Here is a 24,277-nt window from a genome sequence, read left to right as displayed (position 1 = left end):
GAGTTGATTTTTATTTTACATAAATTATATATGGATTTTTATAATTTTTTAAAATTTAATCTAATTATATATATTATCATTCGATTCTTACTCTAATTAAACAAATAATTACTTTCCTATGCCGTGAAGCTTAAAGCTACTTACAGCTCATTAGCTTTTACTTTTTTCGGGATCAAGCATCGCATTAGCTTGTGGGAATATATTTCATGCAATTTGATATTTTTCTATGAGTTTATATTTGTTTATTAAAAATTTAACTTGAAATTAAAAATTAAACTATTAATTATTAAAAAATTTAAATTATTCGACTTCTATTTTATAACTTAACTTATAAAATTACAAATTAAAATTATTTTTTAGCAAGTAGTCGAATCTAAATTTATTAGCCTAGTGATATTTGCACAAATATCAACCATGAAAGTCTAGTTTCAAAGCAACTAAAGCATTTTACCACGGCGGTAAATTATTTTCAATACATTGAAGAGAGGAATAAAAAGGAGTATTTTGCTTTCGTTATCTCAAAATCACATGGAAAACGAATAATATCTTCACGCCACCGTCGGATTGGCGTCAAAGCAATCCTCTCTCTCACTTGTCGAACACGTTTACGTACCAGATTGATTCAACTTTTCCTTAAAGCCTGACAACTTTTTGTAACAAGCATGCCATGGCCATAATAAAAACCCATGAGCTTTCATGTTTTTCTTCATTCCCGAAACCCTCCTTTACAATTACGTTAAGTCTTATTCTAGCTTCATCTCTTTGCAAGATCAACGATAGAGAAAAGAAAAAAATGGGAGGAGATAGAAAGATCGGAGTGGCCATGGATTTCTCAGTTAGCAGCAAGAACGCTCTGAAATGGGCTATAGAAAACTTAGCTGACAAAGGGGACACCCTTTACATTATCCACATCAACCCCAACTCTCTCGATGAGTCCCGCAATTCTGTCTGGGCCAAATCCGGTTCTCGTATGTTTCTTCAACTCATTCATTGTTAATCGTATCGGGTCCGATCTTGGGTTGTTCTTATTTTCTGGGTTTTGTTGCAGCACTTATTCCTTTGACGGAGTTTAGGGAACCGGAGATTATGAAGAAGTATGATGTTAAAACTGATATTGAAGTTCTTGACATGCTTGACACTGCTTCTAGACAAAAAGGTTAACCCCTTTCTTGTTTTCCCTGTATAAAAATATCTTTTAGGTTTTTATTTGGAGCTGATGTTTTGTGATTTTGCAGATAAATGTTGTGACAAAGCTTTACTGGGGAGGGGATGCCAGAGAGAAGATTCTTGATGCTATTGATGATCTAAAGGTCGATTCTCTGGTCATGGGAAGCAGAGGACTTGGAACTGTTCAAAGGTAAAATCTACCGTAAATTATTAGTGTTATTGGATGGTCGCACAATAGGAGCACTAGTTTGTTTTGGATTGTAATGGAAATTATTATTACAGGATCATCTTGGGGAGTGTGAGCAACCATGTTATGACGCACGCTCCTTGCCCTGTTACCATCGTCAAGGAACACTCGAGCTCCGGCAAGCACTGAGATGTTTAACGGATTTCGAGTTTGATTTTCATAAGAATAATTTGATCTGTTGCTCTTTGTTTTGCTTGAATCATGTTTTTACATACTAGTTTACGGTGTTAAGTTTGTGTTACCAAAAATTCTTGAATATATTTGTGCTTTGTAAGTTAATTATTCCTTTGGCATTGACCTGTTTCCATCCAAATCATAGCCTTTCATGGTGCGGAAGAGCGGCCTTTATTCAAAATCTGGGGACACTTGTTCCTGCTTTTGTCTACCTTCAATTTTCAAAAAGCGGAGCTGTGAATTTTACTATTTTCTGCGTCTACACATGGGTTGTCTTAAAAGGATGTGAAAAATGGTCAATGACGACACCACACGGGTGTTCTTACGAAAATATTTAATGTATAATTTTTTATTTTAAAAATTTAATGTATAATTTTTTTAGTAATTAAATTATCAGTTTTAATTTTAATACTTAATTTTTTATTTTTTTTAAAATTTAATGTGAAATTTTGAATATGAATATTAAAATAAAATAACAATTAAATTTTAGGTATATTTAAAAATTTAAAAAATTAAAAAAGATTTAAATACTAAACATATAATTTATTTAAGAGATAATATAGAAAAGGACAACCTTTTTAGATTATATTTTATATTATTACTCCTTAATGTTTTACAGGATAAAGACATTTTACGTCAGACACATCTTCTGCTTAGTAACGACAGTTTTTGTTTGTTTGTTTTTTTTGAAGGATAGTAACGATAGTTAGTTTGATCAGTGTCGTACCTATTTTCTACCTACGTAATGATGGTTCGATTAAAATTTAGATCAAAAATAAAAGAAAAAATGAGATAAAATATGAAAAAAAATGAATTTTTTAAAATAAATAAAATAAATATGCCCGAGGCATGCTAAAGATCAGGGTGGATCTAGAAAAATAATTTTGAAAGATTAAATTTATAAATAGATATTTTAAGGTTTTAAATTTAAAAATTATATGAATTCTTTTAAGTGGAATGAAAATGAATAATAAGTGTTCATTTATGCTTGAAGTTATCAATATATTTTTAAAAGTATATTAATTTATTTTTCTAAAAATATTTTTATATTAAATTTTAAAAAAATATTTTTTTCAAAAAAAAAATTTGGGTGTCATTGGATACCCTATCGTAGCCTGGCTCCGTCAGTGCTAAAGACGAGTTAGGAGGCGACTACAACGTATGTACATTACTCCTTTCTCAATCACTTAATGAATGCAAAGATTATATTTAAATATAGAGAAAATAATCTCAATGATCAAAAATATCTTATAATATATGATTTTAATTAATTTTTTTTTAAATTTACCAAAATGACCAACTAAATCGTAAAGCGATCGATAATTCGCAACGCGTTCTCCGGTATCGCAAATCAGTTTCCAGATTCGCAACGCAAACTTCGACTATCGCAACACGAACTTAGACTATCGCAATGCGATTTACATATTCACATTGCGATAGTCCAAGTTCGCGTTGTGATTTTCCAAATTCGTTGCGGTAGTCGAAGTTCGCGTTGCGATTTTTCAAATTCGTTACGATAGTATTTGCGCGGACGTGTCGAAGACACGTATTACCACGAACACGAGACGAGACGGACAGACGGCTGCGGTGGCGCGCGAGAGTCCCCCTTGTTCTCTATCATTCAACAAAAAAGTGGGAAAGCCAAGCCTTAAATACCATTCCCAATAGTGTTTCCAATAATATGTGGGATTGAGCATTACCAACACTTGTTTCCAATACAATGTGATTATTCAGAAAACAATTAACAATTATGCACCTTAAAACAACTAAATCAGCAACCAATTGCATTAGTATTATACGATTAAATATGTCATAATTAAAAGTCAATCTACAATCAATCGCGATTATTGCAATTTTAAGCAAAACATTCAAAAATAATATCACTATTTAAAGCTCAATCCCACATAGTATTGGGAACAAGTGTTGGTAATGTTCAATCCCACATAGTATTGAAAATACTATTGGGAATGGTATTTAAGGCTTGGCTTTCCCACTTTCTTGTTGAGTGATAGAGAACAAGGGGGACTCTCGCGCGTCGCCGCCGTCTCGTCTCGTGTCGGGTCGTGGTCGTGGTCGTGGTAATACGTGTCTTCGACACGTCCGCGCGAATACTATCTTTTTAGAGAAAATTCTTAAGAAACAAAAATTTTGACTATCGCAACGAATTTGGAATAAATCGCAACGCGAACTTCGACTATCGCAACGAATTTGGAAAATCGCAACGCGAACTTCGATTATCGCAACGCGAACTTCGATTATCGCAACGCGAATCTGGAAACTGATTTGCGATACCGGAGATCGCGTTGCGAATTATCGATCGCATTACGATTTAGTTGGTCATTTTGGCAAATCCAAAAAAAGTTGGTTAAAATCGTATATTATAAGGCATTTTTGGTCGCTGAGATTATTTTCTCTTAAATATATGAAAAGAAACTACATATATGATTAAACATGATAATTTTAAGCTATCAAAAGATAAATCCTGAATTTGATAAAATAAAGTTTCAAGCTGCCGATTGTTACTTTTTTAAATACTTAGTATCTCAATATAAAAAATGTATTTAATTATCGTACTAATATGGGCATGATCAAATTCATGATCTATATTTTATAACACAAAATCAGCAGAAATAGATAGTTGAGATTGAGTATTTTTTCTAATAAATATCTTCAAATTTATTATTTATAATCTCAATCATTTGTTTTTATTCATTAATCCTAAATATGTGTAAAATTAATTTTTTTTACAATGGGCAAAAAAATTCTATTCCTACAAAATAAGTCAACATCTTAAAAAATTATAAATAAAACAATTAACGACATGCTCATGAACGTATGGAGTCGAGTTAAACATTATACAATTCACCTCGTTAAAATCTCAAGTTAAATTTGAATTTAAATCGAATCAATTTGAATCAACGTTAACCAAATTTGAATCAAATAATCAAGTTATTCACAGACGGCTCAACTCAATTACCAGCCAGATAATACAAACTCAAAATGACCATAATCGCAACAATCTGTACTTAAAATTAGCCTAAACTCAAAATGACTGGAACCCGAAATTGAGCTAAACCCAAAGTTGACTCGATTGATAACCAAGACCAAAATCAACTTTGAATACACGTCTAAACCAGTGTTTTCCATAACTGATAAAAGAATCTTACCTTGTCATCTATGAAGTGAGCCCAGAAACGAGCCTGGGATCTTTGAAGAGGATCGGCAGGCAAGATGGGATTATTGTTCCAGGTTTCATCAATGTATTCGAGAATAATCAGACTCCGGAACTTTCTTGTAAATCGGATTTTATGTGAGAAGCAACGGACTCTTGAGCTTGTCATCCGACACATTCTCTTCCACGTACTCGAAAGGAACGGTTTTCAATTCCAAAGCAATCTCCACTCTACGGCTAAAAGGGCTTCCCCAAGCTCCAAACACCTTCAATTCTTCTTCACCCATGGCGCTGCACCTCAAAACGCAATACTCTTCTTTGGGTCCTTGTTATTTACTCGCAGCCGATTCCCTTTTGCTTTCATTGAACAACAGTCATGGTGGGGTGGCTAGAAAGTGTTGAACAATGCGAATATATTACGAAAGTCGAAAGGATTTTCCTTGTAAAAAAATGGAGCCAATGATTTTTGTTTCCAATGATTACTGAGCCAATGGGATATTAGATTGGACTTTTAATATCCTAACTGCAATTTTTCAGTAACCATCGGCTGCCATATTTATAGTTGGGCTACTCATAAACCCATTCTTTTAAACTACTATTAATCATCAAACTATTATTTATGATAAAATCATTATTAATATTATATATGTTTTATTTTAATTATCGTCTATTAAAAAATTAACTTATAGATTTACTTTCAATTATAACTTTATCTAATCAAAATTAAATTAATTAATTTGTTTAAAATTACGTAATAACATTAAATTAAATTAATTAGTTTCTTGAAAAATTTATTTAATTTGCGTTGTCAATTTTCATCGCCGTAAGTTGTCAAATGTCAATTGCTCGAACCAGAAAATAGTAGCCAGCAATAGCAACATCATCCTTGATAATTTTATTAAAAAAAATCAATGGTAACACTTATAAAAAAAAAACCCTAAATGACAACACTTTATCATGATGACGAACATATACATTATAATATTATTTATATTTATATTTATTATGAAAAGTTACCTTTTTTATACGATAAATAATATGATAAGGTATGAATCGAGCAAACTCAGTAGTAATAGAATTGTTGTTATTCTTAAAGGTTTTGAGTTCGAACACCGGGAATGTCAGGGGTGTGAGCGTTTAATATCAAGTGGTTGAGAGTTATCTTTAAACATATACTATTTTATACTTACCCTAGATTAATGAAAAAATGATATGATTAAAGCACGACATAAGTGACTTTAGTAATTAAGGAATTGTTGTTATCTCTTGAAGTTTCGAATTTGAATACAAAGTAATTTACAGAGGTATATGAACGTTCGCTATCAAATAGTTAGATTTTACTAATAGATATTTCTTTATATTAATCTCTGACAAATGAAAAATGATATGACGAGATTAGTTGGTCTCTAATCAACATCTTTATTTATTGTTTTCTTTTTTATAAACGATTCAAGTGAGATAGAATCTAAATTTGAGGACTATCTTTTATAGATTTATTCGAATTAGGCTACACTTTCGAGACATCTATTTTTATAGAATGATCTACTTTGTGGGCTATTTAACACTTAACTGGGGGCCAACTTGCCCATTACGACTCCCGGTTAAATTATTTAGCCCATTAGGAAACCCAAATTTTTAATTTGAGATCTACGATAATTACAACAGTTTTTTTAATGGGTCGTGTTAAGTGGGTCTCACAGTCTGATTAAAAAATAAATTTCAAGAGGGATTCATCACACCGGCGTGACGAATTCCAATAAAAATAATTATTTTTTTGTAATTTTTAAAAGAAAATTTAAAAATAATATTTATGGACATGGAACTCGTCATGCCGGCGTGACGAGTTCCAACGGCTATAATTTTGACTTTTTTGACCGTTGGATTGAATGTTGTTAAACGGTCGAATTTTTTTTAAATTTCAATGGAACTCGTCACGCCGACTATAATATTGACTTTTTTGACCATTGGATTGAACGTTGTTCAACGGTTGATTTTTTTTAAAATTTCAATGGAACTCGTCATGCCGGTGTCACGAGTTCCAATGGCTATTTTCAGTTTGAAAAAAGTAGTCATTGGGTAGAATAGTATAAATAGAGGTTTGATTTAGATAGATTTTTCACTTATAATCAAATATTATACTCATAGCAAAAACTTTTGTGTTGAAGAATTTTTATTGAAATGACATCAAGAGATGAAATGTTACGTCCTGACGAAGTTCATATTTCGTCGATCAAGTTGACAACAGTAAGTTTAATTTGTTTTATTTCATTTTAGTTTTGACAAAATTATATTATTAATAATAATTATTTTATGTAATTGTATTAAATAATTTATTTTCAAATTGTAGCGAGAAGAACGAACCATTCATCATCGAGGAATGACGAATGAAGAGCCACATCAGCGGATGGTAATATATCTTTCACAATCCAGATTATATGGAGCGACGTTTCTTCGCGAATTTAAGGTGATACCGACACTGTTATCGGCGTTGATTGAGCGTTAGAGGCCCGAAACGCATACATTTCATTTACCTTGTGGTGAAGTGACAATAACTTTGGAAGATGTCGCGTATCAACTTGGCGTTCCGATTAATGGTCTATCATTGGTGCTTTGCAACACTTAAAAGATAAATGTTCTTATTTCAAATTTATTGGGAAAGGAGGCTCCAACCGATTTCATTGACGGGTTGCGGGTACAGATGACGTGGTTGGAAAGCGAATTTAGAGTAGACGAACAATCAACAGAGCAAGAGGTGATATATGCAGCTCGAGTATATCTTTTGACGTTGATTGGAGGGATCTTGCTACCGGATAAATTGGGCAATTTGGTGCACACCCAATATCTTCCGGTAATGGAGGATTTCGTTGTATGTCGCCAATATAGTTGGGGTTATGTAATTTTGACATTTTTGTATCGTGAATTATGTAAGGCGACTATAGTCATTATAGGAAAAAAAAGCGCAAAGTAAATTCATATATATTTAAAGTTTTGATATTTTATAATATTTATTTCAATATTTTGAAAATGACAATAAATAACATAATTTTTTTTAGATGGCGACACCGAATAATCGATACAAAGTTGTCGGGTGCAACCAAATTAGATATTAGGATGAGAATTGATATCGCTGGTAGACATGTGGTAATTTTTCATATTTTTTTCATTAACTTTTAAATTGTAATATTAATTGTTTAATTATACTAACATAATAGTTTTGACAGTTTAATTGGATGTCTTATTATGAGTCGGATATCCAACGGTGTCTACCGCCAATGTTCTTTGAAGGAGCAGACACATTGTTTGCCATAACACCATTGCTCCATTTTGCAATTGTTGAGATATATGCCACCGATAGAGTTTTACAACAATTTGAGTTTCATCAACCGATAGAAATGTCAATATATAACATTGACGATTTGCATAAAGTAGATGCGCGTGGGAAGTATTCCGAAGATTGGCCGAGGAAGCATGCTACATTCATATATGAATGGCAAAATAGACACTTACGATTGCCTAATCGTTCCGAGGTACAACCCGAAGATTTTGATTTCAATGTTTCTCCCTACCTCCAAAATTTTGAAGCAAATGTGAAACCATACTTGACAACGGCGGAGGAGCGGTCCGAGTGGGAAATATTGAAAGAAAAATATGGGAAAAATCATCATATTCATCAACATCTTCATCTTATGCTTCCGCCAATTATTATTCATCGCAAGAAAGTTATGGTGGATATGGTGCATATCAACCATCGATGGAGAGTTGAGCGGCGTGAGAAGGAAGTGGGTGGGATCAAGTGCCACCTTCACAACAATTTTCCTCAGAAGTGGAAGAAATAGGTCCATGAGATCATCTTCTTCATCACAGACAATCTCAATTTGAGGTGATGACATCAAATACCTTGAGTACTCCATCGTTTTCATATATATATATATATATATACTTTTGTTTTTCATAAATTTTTTTCTTAAATTTTTTAAACACATTATTTTTAGCCCATTATATTATTAATAATAATAATATTTTAGTTATAGAATACCTTGAATTATGGACTCATATTGAGTTTTGAGATTAATTGATTGTATACGTATTTATTGTTTATCCTTGCAGGTATAATCTTTATTCTGATTTTCATTAAAATGTCTCACAAATGTCCTAGATCATCTTCCTCTCATGCTAATCCACCTCCAAACCCTCTGCCAAATCCTCCTCCCAATCCAACTGAAATGGCAGTCGTAAACTCTTGTTTTAATGAACCAAATTGTCAAAATCTATACTCCTGATACCTAAATCTTTTTAAGTCTTACACAAATAGGGGAATCGTAAACTCTTGTTTATGACCATGCCCACTATATTTTGGATATTATTTATGTTTAAAATTTGAGTCCTATACTTGAAATGTTTTTGAAATAATTTTTACTAAGGGTTTCGAACTTTAATTGAGTAAAAATGATTTTTAAATATAATTATATCGATACTCCTATAACAGTATCGATATTGTTAAAGAAGTATCGATACATATATCGATACTAAAACCCAAAATAATGAAGTAATACCAATACTATTGATGCAGTACAGATACTGTCAAAACAGAATGTTAAAATGGTACCGATATCATATATGCTATCGACACTACTTAGAGTAGTAGTACCGATACTGTTGAGGCAGTACTGATACTGTCAAAACAAAATGCTATAATGGTACCAATACCATATATGATATCGATACTCTGAGTAATGGTACCGATACTATTCCTTTAGTTTTGAGTCAGTTAAATTTCTATTGAAATTTAATTTTTTTTGAAAATTGTAGATGTTGGAATTCCATGTCCATAAAATATTATTTTTTAATTTTCTTTTAAAAAAATACAAAAAATATTATTTTTTATTGGGACTCGTCACTTCGGTGTGACGTGTAACCCCCTCAGACCGATGCAAGTAACCCGATTCGATCTGGAGTGTCACATTAGGGTCACCAGAGTGACTCACTGTAATAGCGTAAAATTTAAAACTTTTATTAAAACATGTAACTTATAAAATGATTTATCAGTATGCATAAATAAAACAATTTTTTAGACTTGTATATAAAACAAAATACAATTATATGCCCCTAATCACATGTACCATACTCTGCAAACAACGCCGGAAGAACTCCTTTACAGAACTACCAGATGATGCTGAAGAATGTGCAAATACAAATAAACATATATTTCCTTATTGTTTCAGATATTTACAGATTTTTAAGCTGAGGTGAGATCCCATTGATATCTCAGGTAGTAACAGATAGTATTCAATTCAGATGGATATATTTCAGATGTCTAGGTTCAGGAGATCAGAATAGGTTATCTAGTGTGTTCCCGTAAAACCAGTAAAAAGATATAGATCTTTTAAAACATATTTATTATTATTATTTTTAATTCAAAAGTCCTAATAATTTCCCCAACCGCTACACATCATAATGTGTAGGTTCCCCAAAACCATACACCTAACCGCACATGCCAGTAAGGCCCTTAGCACAAAGTATAGAAGCTTGCAAATATACTTCCTCCAACAATAAACCCCCCATATAAAACATTTCTCCGTTAGTAAACAGAGATATCAGAAATCAAAACAGAATTCAGATCAGATATCAGAACATAATCTAGATCAGAAATCATAACAAAATTCAGGTCATGTATCAGAACAGAATTCAAGTAAAAAATCAGATAAAATATTTATGTGATTAGGGAACACACTAGTGTTTACAAATATTATTCAGAGATATTGGATAATCTTATTAGGCAGAAAAACACGGATCTTCAGTTTACCGATAGAATGTTAGAAGTTAGAATCACTATTGGAAGAGTTTATTAGCTGACAGAATCATCAAGTATTCAAAATATGATTTATCGGGATCATATCTTATTCGGACATTTTTCGGAAGCTCAACGTAATCATAAGGATATTCAGAATACTTTACATAGAGTGGTTTGAGCTGAAAAGGGAGAATGAAGATTCAGAACCTTTACAATCTATGTTGATTGATTTAATTATCGAATAACTCCAGATGAATAACTCCGAGAACTAATGCTTGTCGACTGATCAATTCATTGTCCTTATAGGGTATTTACACTTTAATACCAAATATTCTTGTCCATAGTTCATCTTCTGAGTCATCACTGAACAGATCTGAAGGAGACAAACGTATATTCTAATGTCTTTATTTCATTTCTATGTTTCAACTATACTAGGAAATGCCAACGTATTTGATTTGTGGTTCATAATCCATAGGGATGATACATCATGTAAGTTCATCTGAGTTTCCAGGCTTATCCCAATCACTTACTTAATCTTCAATCCTTGAGATTTCTTAGTTCATTTAGCATTCAAGTCCATTCCAGTTACTTCGGAAGTTTCCAGAGTAAGACAGACGTTTCTGAATTTCAGATACATATTGTACTTTCGTTCAATTCAATTTGATTTTCGTGGTTGATTTCTCTAACAAATATTCATTTCTTAGTACCAGATTTGATCTAGAGTTGAGCTGAGCTGAGCTAAGTACTTCCAAAATTATCATCAATCCAAACTTGAGGAGACGAACACACATTCAAGTGATATCTATGTCATTCAGGTACTGACATGTCATTAAGGTTTATCGGCTCACTTAAGTTGTGTTCCATAACTTTTAAGGGTATTACAACACCCATATTTACTTGGATTCCTTAATTAATCCAAAATATCTACTTAGTCTAGGCCATAAGGGTATTTTGGTTATTTTGGTGTTCAGTTTTATTTCATTCATTTCAGAGCTCGAGGATATCCAATCATTCTTGATCTTGGTGATATTCTTGAGTCATTTCCATTCCAGGGATATTCTGGTCATTTTACAGATCCAATGAATTACAATCATTTCCTTCCGTCCGATCTTATTATCGAATTTAAACTTATAATTTATTTCAGTCATTTCGAACAATTCTATCCAAAGAGCACCCTCGATAATTTATTCTTAACTCAGAGATTTTCAGGTCAATTGTCTTCTCAGAAGTTACCAACAAGTTATCAGGAACATTCTGTGCAAAGACATGATCTTAACAATTAAATCCAAAACTTATTGAGTTAAGTACGAATCCTCAAATTACTTTCTCATTCATGGCCAACTCAGATTATTTTTACCTCTCAAGGGTATTCTCGTAATTTTTTAACCAGATAATCTCGGTATTAACTTATAACGAAAATAATTATAATTTAGAGATCGTATGGTTAATTGCTTTCCCGAACATTATCTGATCTTGAAATGATTCCTTAACAGACTTCTATTATCTTGCACAAACCCTCTTGGGGGTTAAAAATGAGTTATCCACATTTTCTAAACAAACTAGCATTTCTTATGCACATCTGTAGTTTTATCAGATCAATAAATATTTTCAGAGTTATTAATCACTTTCAGGGACAATTCTTGTCATTATACAACACAGGGGTATTTTTATAATTTTACCTAATCGAAGTATTCTCATAATTCATCATCCAAATACCTTTAATGAGATAAATTATAATCTACATATCCATGGCTGATTCATTTATCCCAAAACTTGTAATTTAATTCCAATTGTCCTCAAATTTCTTATAATAGCCATCTGAGCCATATTCAGTTACCTACTTTCTACCTTATTCGTATCGAGTGTAAAAACTAATTAACTATTCAGATAATCCAACATTTTCATTCATGCATTTATCAAAACCAACATGTTTCATAAAGCATTAAAAAGGTAGTAATGTATTACCTCGATTTCCATGCAATATTGATCAACTATTAAATTTCATTTGAACACCATCTATCTTGAAATCAACTTTCAATATGTAACACCCCAACCTGTAGCCAACCCGAATACAAGTCCGAGATGTCACATTGACTTTTTAAAACGATATTCTTATAAAATATCAAAACATTTGAACTCATTTTAAGAAAATACAATAATATACTATTAAATTATGCTTCATTATAAAAAATCTAAAAAAAATACGTATTTATGAACAATACTATACGGTATTAACAATACCGTGAACAATAATGAACAGTACCATGAATAGTGCTACAGTGCATCGATGTATTGCTACAGTGCATCGATGCACAAAAATTTCGAAAGCAAATTGTGCATCGATGCACTGCTACAGTGATTTTCGTAAAATGTACATAAAACTTGTAAAAAATTAACTCTTTAATTACTATACATTTACCATTTACGTTTATATGTTTAAAACATTACAAAAGTCGATCAGAGCATATATACTAAACGACTCTATTTACATGCTAACACATAAACATACATACTGTGTAAAGTTCTTCTGATCTGATCTTTGAGCAGAGATATGTTGTTACTTTGAACTTAGCTTTGATCTTCCTGCTTCTCAGTACCTACGTGTAAATAACTTACACACTAAGTCATAGACTTAGTGAGGCATAAACATAATAATGATGCATTTATCATAAATATAAACATAGTACCATATCAATTGATTTATTTAACCTCTTTAAAGACCATAACCCATGTATACTTTTGAGAACTTAAGATATGTGAGTACATTGAGGTTGTGCACAATTATGCTGTCACCAGAGCTCGCATAAATGTCCCGAAGGACCAGTCCATAGATTCCGAAAAACCTAGGTAATCAGTCCATATGTCCCGAAGAACATAGGTAAACAGTCCATATGTCTCGAAGAACATAGGTAAACCCTCGACCCTTGGCATGCTAACTATACCCCTAGCTCTCATATCACATAACATGGGCATTATCATTTATAACAGTTCACATTACTTATTCATATCATTTCTCTTCTGTCACGTACCACATGTATGTGTAAACATATATCTCATATCATATAACACGTATCAAAAGTGCATGTATTCACATAGATCATTTCATATGGCTTTTATCATTTCTCATTTGTTCATGTAACCTTGCATATCATATCAAGTAACATATATCATATGTTGCATTTTCACGTAAGCATGTAAATCATGTAACATATAATAACATACATCCATTTCTATGTACTAATGCACACATAGTAATCAGATAACATTTTAGAAGTTACTTCTTACCATAGTAACTCCAACATTGACTCATCTCAAGCCAATGTTTGATCAATCACATAAGTACAATTTAAATTGCACTCACCTTAGCCTTGCTTTGATTCGATCCTAATTCTTTGATTGTTCCGAAACTTGTTTAGGTTCAATATCTACATAAACATAATTTTTGAAACGATATCAGAAGCCTAAACCTTATAACTTGATGTTAATAACTAAGACTAATTTAATAAACCAAATTTCAGCTTTTCCTTTAGGAGTGTACCGATGCACTATGGGTGCATCGGTACCCAAAATAACTTCGAAATATCCATGCATCGATGAACCTTCAAAATTTGTCTTAGTGCATCGGTACATACTCATAGTGTATCGATGCACATGCCCAGAATATGTTATTTCATCCAAAAATCATCAACACTTTACCCGAATTTTGATGTATAAAATCCTTATTATACTACTAAATTCATCTATAACAACCTTAACCAATTCCTATCATTCCAACACTTTATAATCTTCCATATTTCATCCAAATTCTTAAAACCAATAATCTTACTAAATTTTCCATGTTATCCAAACTTAATTCTAACACTTCTAACTTCTTATTCTCATAGATGACAAGTCAAATTTATCCTCCAAATTCATTTAAACCTTTTTATTCAAAATTTCACTTAAAAACCCATTTTCTTTAATCTGTCATAACTCATTTATCTTTTGATTTCAAGATAACTTAAGCTTTCCTTAAGCTTAGTTATCATCTAATGATCAAAACCCAACCTTTAATTCAACAAATAATCAAAAAATCAGAAAACTCACATTTGCTTTGAGTGTTTCACGTTGGAGAAGAAGATGAATGAAGAGTGAAGAGATTTCTGGAGAAATCTCTCAACCTTATCCCCATATATATCATTATTTTATTCATTTCTAAGTCCAATGACCATTTTGCCATTTAATTCCTTTAATAATTACTAACAACTTTTAGGATTTATTTCCAAATAAATCATTGAACTATTCAACTTTAATCACCATATTCTGAAATTTTACAATTTAGTCACAAACTCGTAGTTTGGGATGTTACACAATAATTCCTCAGATACATATCAATATAATTTCATAAAAAACGGAGCTTAATTTCCGCAAAACGGATCGAATCAATGATAAATTAGTGAAAACCAGCTTACCGAGTTCAAATTTGACGAAACAGACTTCAGATTCAGATTCAGAACGTCAAAAAACATAAAATTTGACTTTTTTGAAAATTTTAACTTTTTGGTCAAAGTCAACGGATTTGACTGGCAATTTCGAGGCTTTCGGGTATGAATTTCAAAAAATGAAATGCGGAATCGGACTCAGGACGTCGAAAAACATCAGGATAGGTATACCTGGAAAAAGTCAACGGTGAGTCAACGCATGTCAAAGTTTTAGTCAACGGTGGTCAACGTCGGTCAACGGTCAACGCGGTCAAATGTCAACAGTTTTACACAAATATCACCCTAACAAAAATTAATTATATATTATCACTATTCTAAAAATATTTAAAAAACTAGCACCCGAATGTTTTTATTTACGGCCAGAACTTTCCCACGAGCAGTGGCGGCGCGTGCGACGCCGTGGAGTGTCAAAACATTCTCGAAAAAATTCCTAAAAACTATTTTAAGGCATTTTGAGACACTTACCAAGCCCAGTTCACAATTTTGAACGGCGGAGAGCTCGATTCGAACATCGAAAACTTTGATTTTCTCACCCCTCCATGCGCCGGCGACGACGGAGAAACGGAGAACACTGGTGGACTCCAAACGATGCAAGGAACACGATGGTGCAGGAGGTGTCGAAAACGGATGGTCGGATCGACGTGAATCGACGGAAAACCAACGGAAATTGAGTTAAAATCGACGATACTTCTGATTGAAATTAACGACGAACGACGATGAAAGGTTTGAGGGGTTTTGTTCATCGGTCGACAACGAACACGATGGTGGTTTCGGTTCGTCGAACAGACGCCGGACGGTGAGTAGATCAAAGTTGAAAGGAGAGCCAAATGGGGAGGGAAACTAAGAATCTTTCTACAGAAACATACATGAAATGTGGTTTATATTATCTCCTAAAGAAAAATTGTTAAATCATGAGTTTAGTCACTGAATTTCCTACACTTCTTAAAATGGTCTACCAACTTTATGATTTTATAATTTAATCCCCAATTTCTTCCAAAATACCAATTAAATCCAATACTTTGAAATTCCTAAAATTTAGCCCCTAAATTGGGGTGTTACATGGCGAGTCCCTCTTGAAATTTATTTTTAATTAGGATGTGGGGCGCACCTAACACGACCCATTAAAAAAATTATATCACATGAAACTCGTCACGCCGGATTGTTGCAATTATCGTAGATCCCAAATTAAAAGTTTGGGTGCCGTAATGGGCTAAATAATTTACTCGGGAGCCGTAATGTGCCAATTTGGCCTAACTTGGGTCCTTATATTTACTGAATGGGTTCAATTCAAAATTTGGGAATTTTTGGAGCCACAATATGAAAAAAATAAAATAAACATTCAACATGTACTTTTTACAAGAAGTAAAGTAATCAAAGCACACCGTTAGTACCTTTACTAAAACTCAAATCAGCCCAAGGGTAAAGACTAAAGGGGCCTTTGTTTCCCTCCGGTGGCTTTCAATTGTATCCCTTAATTTAAAATTTAATCCATATACTTTAATTTTATGATATTCGGTTTTCTTTATTTGAAAATTTTGAATATTTCCATGATTGATGTCTATTTTTATTGTTAATTATTGACGTAGTAACTCATTTTCTAAATTAAAAAAAGGAAAAAAAGATTTTTACCCTTGAAATAATTTTCTTTAAAAAGAAAGCTATAATTTTAATAGCATCAAATTTCTTTCTCCAAAATTAACAATGCCAGTCATAAAGCAAAATTCGCCTAATAATTGACATTCAATTCAAATAAAAGTAAAAAATAAAATAAAATAAAAGTTTGTCCCTGCTTTATATCCAAATCATATGTTGTTGAATTTCACTCTCAATTCCAAGTAAAGAGGATTTTTACAAAGTTTGATTTGCCTTTGGAAAAGAAGATTCCAAGTAAACTGCCTACAATCACCCACTTCTTACTTAGTTTTGTTTTGGATGTTTAATTTTTTTTTTAAAAATTGTATCTAACATTATACTTTGATTTTATTTTAGTCATTTTTTTGTTAAAATTAACAACGGCGATGATGTGACATTTTTATTTTTTTTAAGAATGATGCGATATTATTTTATAATGACATGTTAATATCACTGTTAGTTTTCTAACAATGAATGACTAAAATATAAAATCACTGAAGACTTATTGATTTATAAGTGTAATGATACTACAATTTTTTAATATAGGCAAATGTTATAAATCAATTCATATTTATATATATGATAGCCCATAATAATTTTTAGGGTAAACTACGTATTTAGTACTTAAACTATCAGTTTTAGTTCATTGCAGTATTTAAACTTTTAATTTTTTCAAAATCATACCTAAAGCTTAATTTTTGTTTTATTTTAATACTGGGACGTTAAAAACTCAACGCGTTTAGTACCTAAACTATCAATTTTGATATGTTTATGTCGCGATCGTCTTTCGAGTAGGGCCCCAGAATTGGGCTTCGACTTGAATGAATTGGGTTAGAGTTGCCACCGACCATTTTAAAACGAATTTAGGTAGGTCGGACACCATCTTACCTGATCTGCGTTTTACCAGAAGTGAATCGGGTTCGGGAGTCGGTTACGGTCAAGGAAGGACTAGCACCCTTGAACCGCCCTTTCGGTAGCAATTAATTTGCCGGTTGTCTTTAATTACGAAAATTAGAAAAGTTAAATTGAAATTTAGAAATCCGATTCGAATTACTTACCTTTGATCGGTTGAAATTCTTCTAAAAGAAAAATCGAAAATGTTAGATAAAAAAATAATAAACAAATATTAAATGAATCGAAAACAAAAATAGTAATAATAATAACAAGTCAAAAGAAAAAAAAATTTAATAAGTGAAAAAGAAATAAATAAACAGAAATAAGTCAAAGAGGAAAGAAAAATATGATAGATAAAAATAAAATTATAAAAAAGAAAAAAGAAAAAAAAGGTAAAGTTTAATAGTAACAAAAAAATATGAAGGAATAATAATAATAATGATAGCGATAAAATACAGTAAGACGTAGGGGGACCAAATTAAAAAAATAGAATTAACGGGCCAAATTGACATTAAAATGGACTGCAAAAAAAATGAAAAAGTTAGGAGCCAATTCACAAAGATAAAAGAAATATAAACCGGGACCAAATTAATTGAATTGCAAATTCGGGGTCAAAAATTACAAATAGTGACCAAAATGAAAACCGATCCAAAATACCAGGGACTGCGGAGAGGATCTAAAAATCCTCTATTTGCAAACTAATCCTTCGTAAAACGGCGCCGTTTTGAATCTCGTATTTAAAGCCGAAAATAGGGTTTTGTTTATTCATTTCTCTCATTTGGTCATTTTCCCTCTCTCTCTGCGCTCTCTCTCGTCTCTCAAACTCTCTCAAATGGGAAATATCAGGCCACAGCTCCGGTGGTCTCCCGTCGTGCCAACGCCATGCCGACCGCCGCTGCCGGCGACCTTAGGAAACCCAAACCTACCAAAATAACTCCCTCAACGTCGTGCACCCGAATCTGAGCCCCAAATCTTTAGAACATACCCAAATAACCGTAGATCTACAAAAAACCGTTCGGCACCTACCCTTCTCCGGCGACCTTTCCGCTTCCGATGGCCCTTCGTGGCTTAGATCGGGGTTGTCCGCTTTTGTTTTTGTTTTTTGCTGTTGTTTTGGTTTATTTTGCGTTCTGGTTGTGTTTCGTTTGGACTTGTGTTTGGTTATGGCTCTCGGTGTACTGTGGTTCTGTATGTGGTTGACGTTTGGTGTAGATCTGTGTTCTCTATTTTGTGTTGATGTTTGGTTATTTGTGGCCGTGATTCTTCCGTTGGTTTCTGTGTTTTTCTCTTCTCGATGCTCCCCCTTTTGGCATGGCCTCACCGGGGTATTTATAACCCCTCGGTGAAGGCCGTTTTCGATGATAACGGGGTCGTTCCCCTCAACGTTCACGTGGCCGGGATTCTCGGGATGGTGCAATCCCGATTTTCCCGGCCGGCCGGCTCGGGCTTGACGTTTGGTTGCCCCCCTCGTACGCCGCCTGTGACATGTATGACTAGGGTTTCCAGACCCTAAACCGTATCCTCTGCTAGGCTGGTTCAGGCCCAGTGTTTGGACCGGACTTGGACCATATTGGACCCAAAACAGATCTTTGACTTGGACCCTGCAAAAAGCATAAATAATAATAATAAATAAAATAATAAATAATAATAATAATAATAATAATAATACTATATATATATAAATATTTTCAAAAATATGTAATATATAAATTTCCAAAATGCTTTTAAAAACTATATATTATACATGTTTTTAAAAACATTTTAAAAACTTTATAATATATATTTTCAGAAACGTTTTAAAAATTATATATTATATATATTTTTAAAATGTTTTTCAAAAATTATATAATATTTAAATGTTTTAAAAAACATTCAAAACTATATATTATATAAGTTTTCAAAAATGATTTTAAAAACTATATATTATATATATTTTCTAAAATGTTTTAAAAACTATATACTATATAGTTTTCAAAAAAATATTTTTAAAACTATATATTATATACATTTTCAAAATGTTTTCAAAAATTATGTATATTATAAGTATTTTCAAAGACCGTTTGCAAAGTAAATAATATATATATAGATATATATATATATAATAAAAAAAATAAAAATAAAAAATGGACGAAAATGAGTGTCTACAGCTGCCCCTCTTTGTCCTTTTTCGTGGAACGAAAAATAGGACAAAGACAAAAAGACACAAATTTTCGTTCTTTAAAGTTGAAAAATTGACTCTGAAAGAATAACTCCTTGTCGAATCAGGTTGCGGATGACTCCTCCTTCGCGAATTCGAAATGATACGGAATTGAAACCGTAGCTCGAAGTTTGAAACGGGATGCGGCTTCTCATTGCCCAATTGTAGTCAACCTCGGTCTTCTTCTCGGATTAAAGACCTTGGTTAAAATTCGACTGGAAAGTAGTTCCTTGACTCCACCATGTGATTGACAGGCCCTTGAGCTGAATAAAACCGAACTCGAAAGGTCTTCGTCGACATATGGCTTTTCTCAGCTTAAACTATGCTGCCGAAAAAACAGTTTCTCAAAAACAAGTCCCAAACATGAAAACAAAAAAAAAAAACAAATTCAAACAAGATGTCTCAAAATTGAATAAAGCCTCGTCAGGATGCCTCACTTGCCATGACTTTTTCTGCTTTAGGAGTGTCATTGCTTTCATCGTAAAATTCCAGTTCTTTCCTGTCCATCATTAGTTGGATCAAGGCTCTAAATTCGGCACATTCTTGTACATCATGTCCATCTTCATTGTGATAACAACAATAACTGTCATTTTTGGAATCTGATGTACTAAGATGTGGTGCAAGAAACCCAGCATTTATCATTTGCCTCCATACCCAAGCAAGAGGTGACTTCACTTCGGAAACTCTGGTTTTGGCCTTTTTACCCTTTTCCTCGGTGACTGCACTTTCCTTATTCTCTTCATGATTTGGTTGGGGGTTCTGTGCAACGTGGGGTGTTTCTGAATTATTAAAATGAATCCAACCCCTGTTGCGCATCCTCTGGATAACCCTCTTAAAGGGGAGGCAATTTTCGATAGCATGCCCCGGAACACTGCCATGATATTCACAGTGCGCATTTTTGTCATACCACCTGGGGCATGGGGGCTTTAGAGGTGTCTCGGGATAGGGTGACACCACATGTGCGTCAAACAGCTGTTGGTAGAGCTCTTTGTATGTCATGGGAATGGGATCAAAATGCTCTTTTTCCTTCATTGGTTTTTTCCTACAAAAGGGTACGACTGGAAACGACTTTGAAATGTTGATGATCTCTTTTTCTTTCTTCTTCAGGGGAGGTTTTCCACCCGTTCTACCTCCTGGGTTAATGGTAATTTCTACCCTCGTTGTTTTGACCTCTTCTTCAAATTTCAGAATGCGATAACTATCTGAATTATCTTGAAGTCCTGGTAAGATTCTAGGTGAGACAACCACTTGCGGGGTAGGTGGCATGGTTACCCATTCCGATGAGCCTGCCCCAGGCACACTTGTCTGACGTAAGCCAACTAACTTGGCAACGATCTGATCGATCAAGGACTCTTGGCCTTTCGTGATTGCATCTAGGGTACTCTGGCTATTCTGATTTATCTTTTCTTCTAACTCTCTCTGGAGCTTCAACATGTTATCTTTGATCTGAGTAATTCTGGCTTCCATCTTCTTTTCAGTTTGAATGGGGATGACACGTATCCGAAGCTTGTGGAGGTACGTCCAGTGTTTGTACCCTTCCGTTATGAAAATATCTTATTAGTTCATGTGAATACAGTGAAAAAAAGAAAAACTATGCGAAATATGCAAGAATGCATGATGCATGAAATGTTCGAGGCATTGATCCGAAAAATGTGTCTGTTATTATAAATAATCCTTATTGGGGACAAAAGTGTTTTATCTCTTAAGAGACAAAAATATCATGACAGCTTCTGACAAGTTGATTCGTCTTCCGCCTTTTTTCACCGGTTGAATATCCTGTCGAACCATTCCTGCTCCTTTGGCTAAACTTATGCAGATGACGAGCTGCTTGCCCCAAAAAGGTCTCGAAGGACTGCATCCCCGTCTTTCACTCTATACCGAGTCTGTTCCCTAACGGCAACACCATTTGAGCCCTTCATCGATAGAGACTATACGAAGCTTGCTTCTTGAATTCGTTAGCAATGTCATCTAGCTCAGCTAAGGTTTCACCATCTTGTTCTCGTAGTTTTCGAAAGGAGCGCCCGGGTCAGTAACCTTTTCCTCGTCTTGCCCCTGCAACCTTTTCCTCTGGGTATTCTTTGACCACGGCTGGACTTCTGAGCTTTTCATCTCTTTGTATTACAACCCCATTGTCCATTAATGCAGATTATTTATGTTTTAACAAACACATTTTTTGGGAATCAAGCACCTCTTTTAAATGATGCGAATGATAAAAAATGTCAAAGAACAAAAATGAAAGGAGGAAAAAAAGTTAATGAGATAAGGATAATAATAAAAAAATGATAAAAATGAAAAGTCATACCCCACATGATTTCTACCCCACATGCTTATTATTCATACCCGGACATGATCTCTATCCCGCATGCTAATTTCAAACAAAACCTAACCACATGTTTGTCTAGTTCGCATGCTTTGAACAGAAAATAAAGCAGGAAATAAAACAGCCTAGGGTTTGGAATGAGGTTTTGGGGTGGGCTCTAATTCCCTGTACTCTCCCGGTTTAGGTTCTAAAAAGGTACTCGAGTTCTCCTTACCGGTGCCCCCTTGGGCTTACCAGACCCTTAGTCCTAAGCCTATCACAGGCTTGTGTGGACTAAGTTAAACCCGAGAGGACACATTCCCTTATGCCTGCACGGTGAATAAATTCACACGAAGACATAAGGTATATGAATCCCGAAGGCTACTTGCTAGGCATATGCGGTGAATAAATTCACACGAATACGTCGCTTTCACCCCCACTTAAAACAGGTTCGGAGCTCGGGTTTAGAGCTTGAAAAAATCTGAAATCATTGAAAAACGTTAGTACAACTATTTATTTGAAAAATAATCAAAGATAAATAATTGGAATCGAATAAATAAATTAAAATTTAAACTTACCATTTTCGCATAAAAGACAACCGAAAATTAATTTCGGCTTGACTCACTTACTTGTCCCCAGCAGAGTCGCCAAGCTGTCGCGACCGTCTTTTGAGTGGGGCCCCGGAATTGGGCTTCGACTTGAATGAATTGGGTTAGAGTCGCCACCGACCATTTTAAAACGAATTTAGGTAGGTCGGACACCATCTTACCTGATCTGCGTTTTACCAGAAGTGAATCGGGTTCGGGAGTCGGTTACGGTCAAGGAAGGATTAGCACCCTTGAACCGCCCTTTCGGTACCAATTAATTTGCCGGTTGTCTTTAATTACGAAAATTAGAAAATTTAAATTGAAATTTAGAAATCCGATTCGAATTACTTACCTTTGATCGGTTGAAATTCTTCTAAAAGAAAAATCGAAAATGTTAGATAAAAAACAATAAACAAATATTAAATGAATCGAAAACAAAAATAGTAATAATAATAACAAGTCAAAAGAAAAAAAATTTAATAAGTGAAAAAGAAATAAATAAACAGAAATAAGTCAAAGAGGAAAGAAAAATATGATAGATAAATATAAAATTAAAAAAGGAAAAAGAAAAAAAGGGTAAAGTTTAATAGTAACAAAAAAATATGAAGGAATAATAATAATAATGATAGCGATAAAATACAGTAAGACGTAGGGGACCAAATTAAAAAATAGAATTAACGGGCCAAATTGACATTAAAATGGACTGCAAAAAAAATGAAAAAGTTATGAGCCAATTGACAAAGATAAAAGAAATATAAACCGGGACCAAATTAATTGAATTGCAAATTCGGGGTCAAAATTACAAATAGTGACCAAAATGAAAACCGATCCAAAATACCAGGGATTGCGGAGAGGATCTAAAAATCCTCTATTTGCAAACCAATCCTTCGTAAAACAGCGCCGTTTTGAATCTCGTATTTAAAGCCGAAAATAGGGTTCTGTTTCTTCATTTATCTCATTTGGTCATTTTTCCCTCTCTCTCTGCGCTCTCTCTCGTCTCTCAAACTCTCTCAAATGGGAGATATCAGGCCACAGCTCCGGTGGTCTCCCCGTCGTGCCAACGCCGTGCCGACCGCCACTGCCGGCGGTCGTAGGAAACCCAAACCTACCAAAATAACTCCCTCAACGTCGTGCACTCAAATCTGAGCCCCAAATCTTTAGAACACACCCAAATAACCGTAGATCTACAAAAAAACTGTTCGGCACCTACCCTTCTCCGGCGACCTTTCTGCTTCCGATGGCCCTTCGTGGCTTAGATCGGGGCTGTCTGCTTTTGTTTTTGTTTTGCTGTTGTTTTGGTTTATTTTGCGTTCTGGTTGTGTTTCATTTGGACTTGTGTTTGGTTATAGCTCTCGGTGTACTGTGGTTCTGTATGTGGTTGACGTTTGGTGTAGATCTGTGTTCTCTGTTTTGTGTTGATGTTTGGTTATTTGTGGCCGTGATTCTGCCGTTGGTTTCTGTGTTTTTCTCTTCTCGATGCTCCCCCTTTTTGCATGGCCTCACCGGGGTATTTATAACCCCTCGGTGAAGGCCGTTTCTGATGATAACGGGGTCGTTCCCCTCAACGTTCACGTGGCCGGGATTCTCGGGATGGTGCAGTCCCGATTTTCCCGGCCGACCGGCTCGGGCTTGACGT

At 33.8% G+C, this 24,277-nt stretch overlaps 1 protein-coding gene across 1 annotated transcript; it reads left to right on the top strand.

Moving 5' to 3' along the window:
* Positions 1-662: 662 nt before the first annotated feature.
* LOC120209477 (universal stress protein PHOS32-like) lies at positions 663-1,708 on the top strand. Its single transcript, XM_039208473.1, has 4 exons — positions 663-968; positions 1,049-1,156; positions 1,234-1,357; positions 1,450-1,708. The coding sequence occupies exons 1-4, from the start codon at positions 668-670 to the stop codon at positions 1,541-1,543; spliced, it is 627 nt and encodes a 208-aa protein (XP_039064404.1). The 5' UTR covers positions 663-667; the 3' UTR covers positions 1,544-1,708.
* Positions 1,709-24,277: the final 22,569 nt, after the last annotated feature.

This window comes from Hibiscus syriacus, unplaced genomic scaffold (genome assembly GCF_006381635.1).
Source record: "Hibiscus syriacus cultivar Baekdansim isolate YM2019G1 unplaced genomic scaffold, ASM638163v2 tig00018999_pilon, whole genome shotgun sequence".
Classification (NCBI taxonomy): domain Eukaryota; kingdom Viridiplantae; phylum Streptophyta; class Magnoliopsida; order Malvales; family Malvaceae; genus Hibiscus; species Hibiscus syriacus.
Note: the sequence above shows the minus strand (reverse complement) of the source record. Positions and strands in the feature narration are given on the sequence as shown.

Bases quoted from the DNA above. Each gene is read 5' to 3' on its own strand.
- LOC120209477 (XM_039208473.1), top strand. From the start codon at position 668: ATGGCCATAATAAAAACCCATGAGCTTTCATGTTTTTCTTCATTCCCG. The intron at 969-1,048 runs GTATGTTTCTTC...GTTTTGTTGCAG, and splicing joins CTGGGCCAAATCCGGTTCTC to CACTTATTCCTTTGACGGAG. The intron at 1,157-1,233 runs GTTAACCCCTTT...TTGTGATTTTGC, and splicing joins CACTGCTTCTAGACAAAAAG to AGATAAATGTTGTGACAAAG.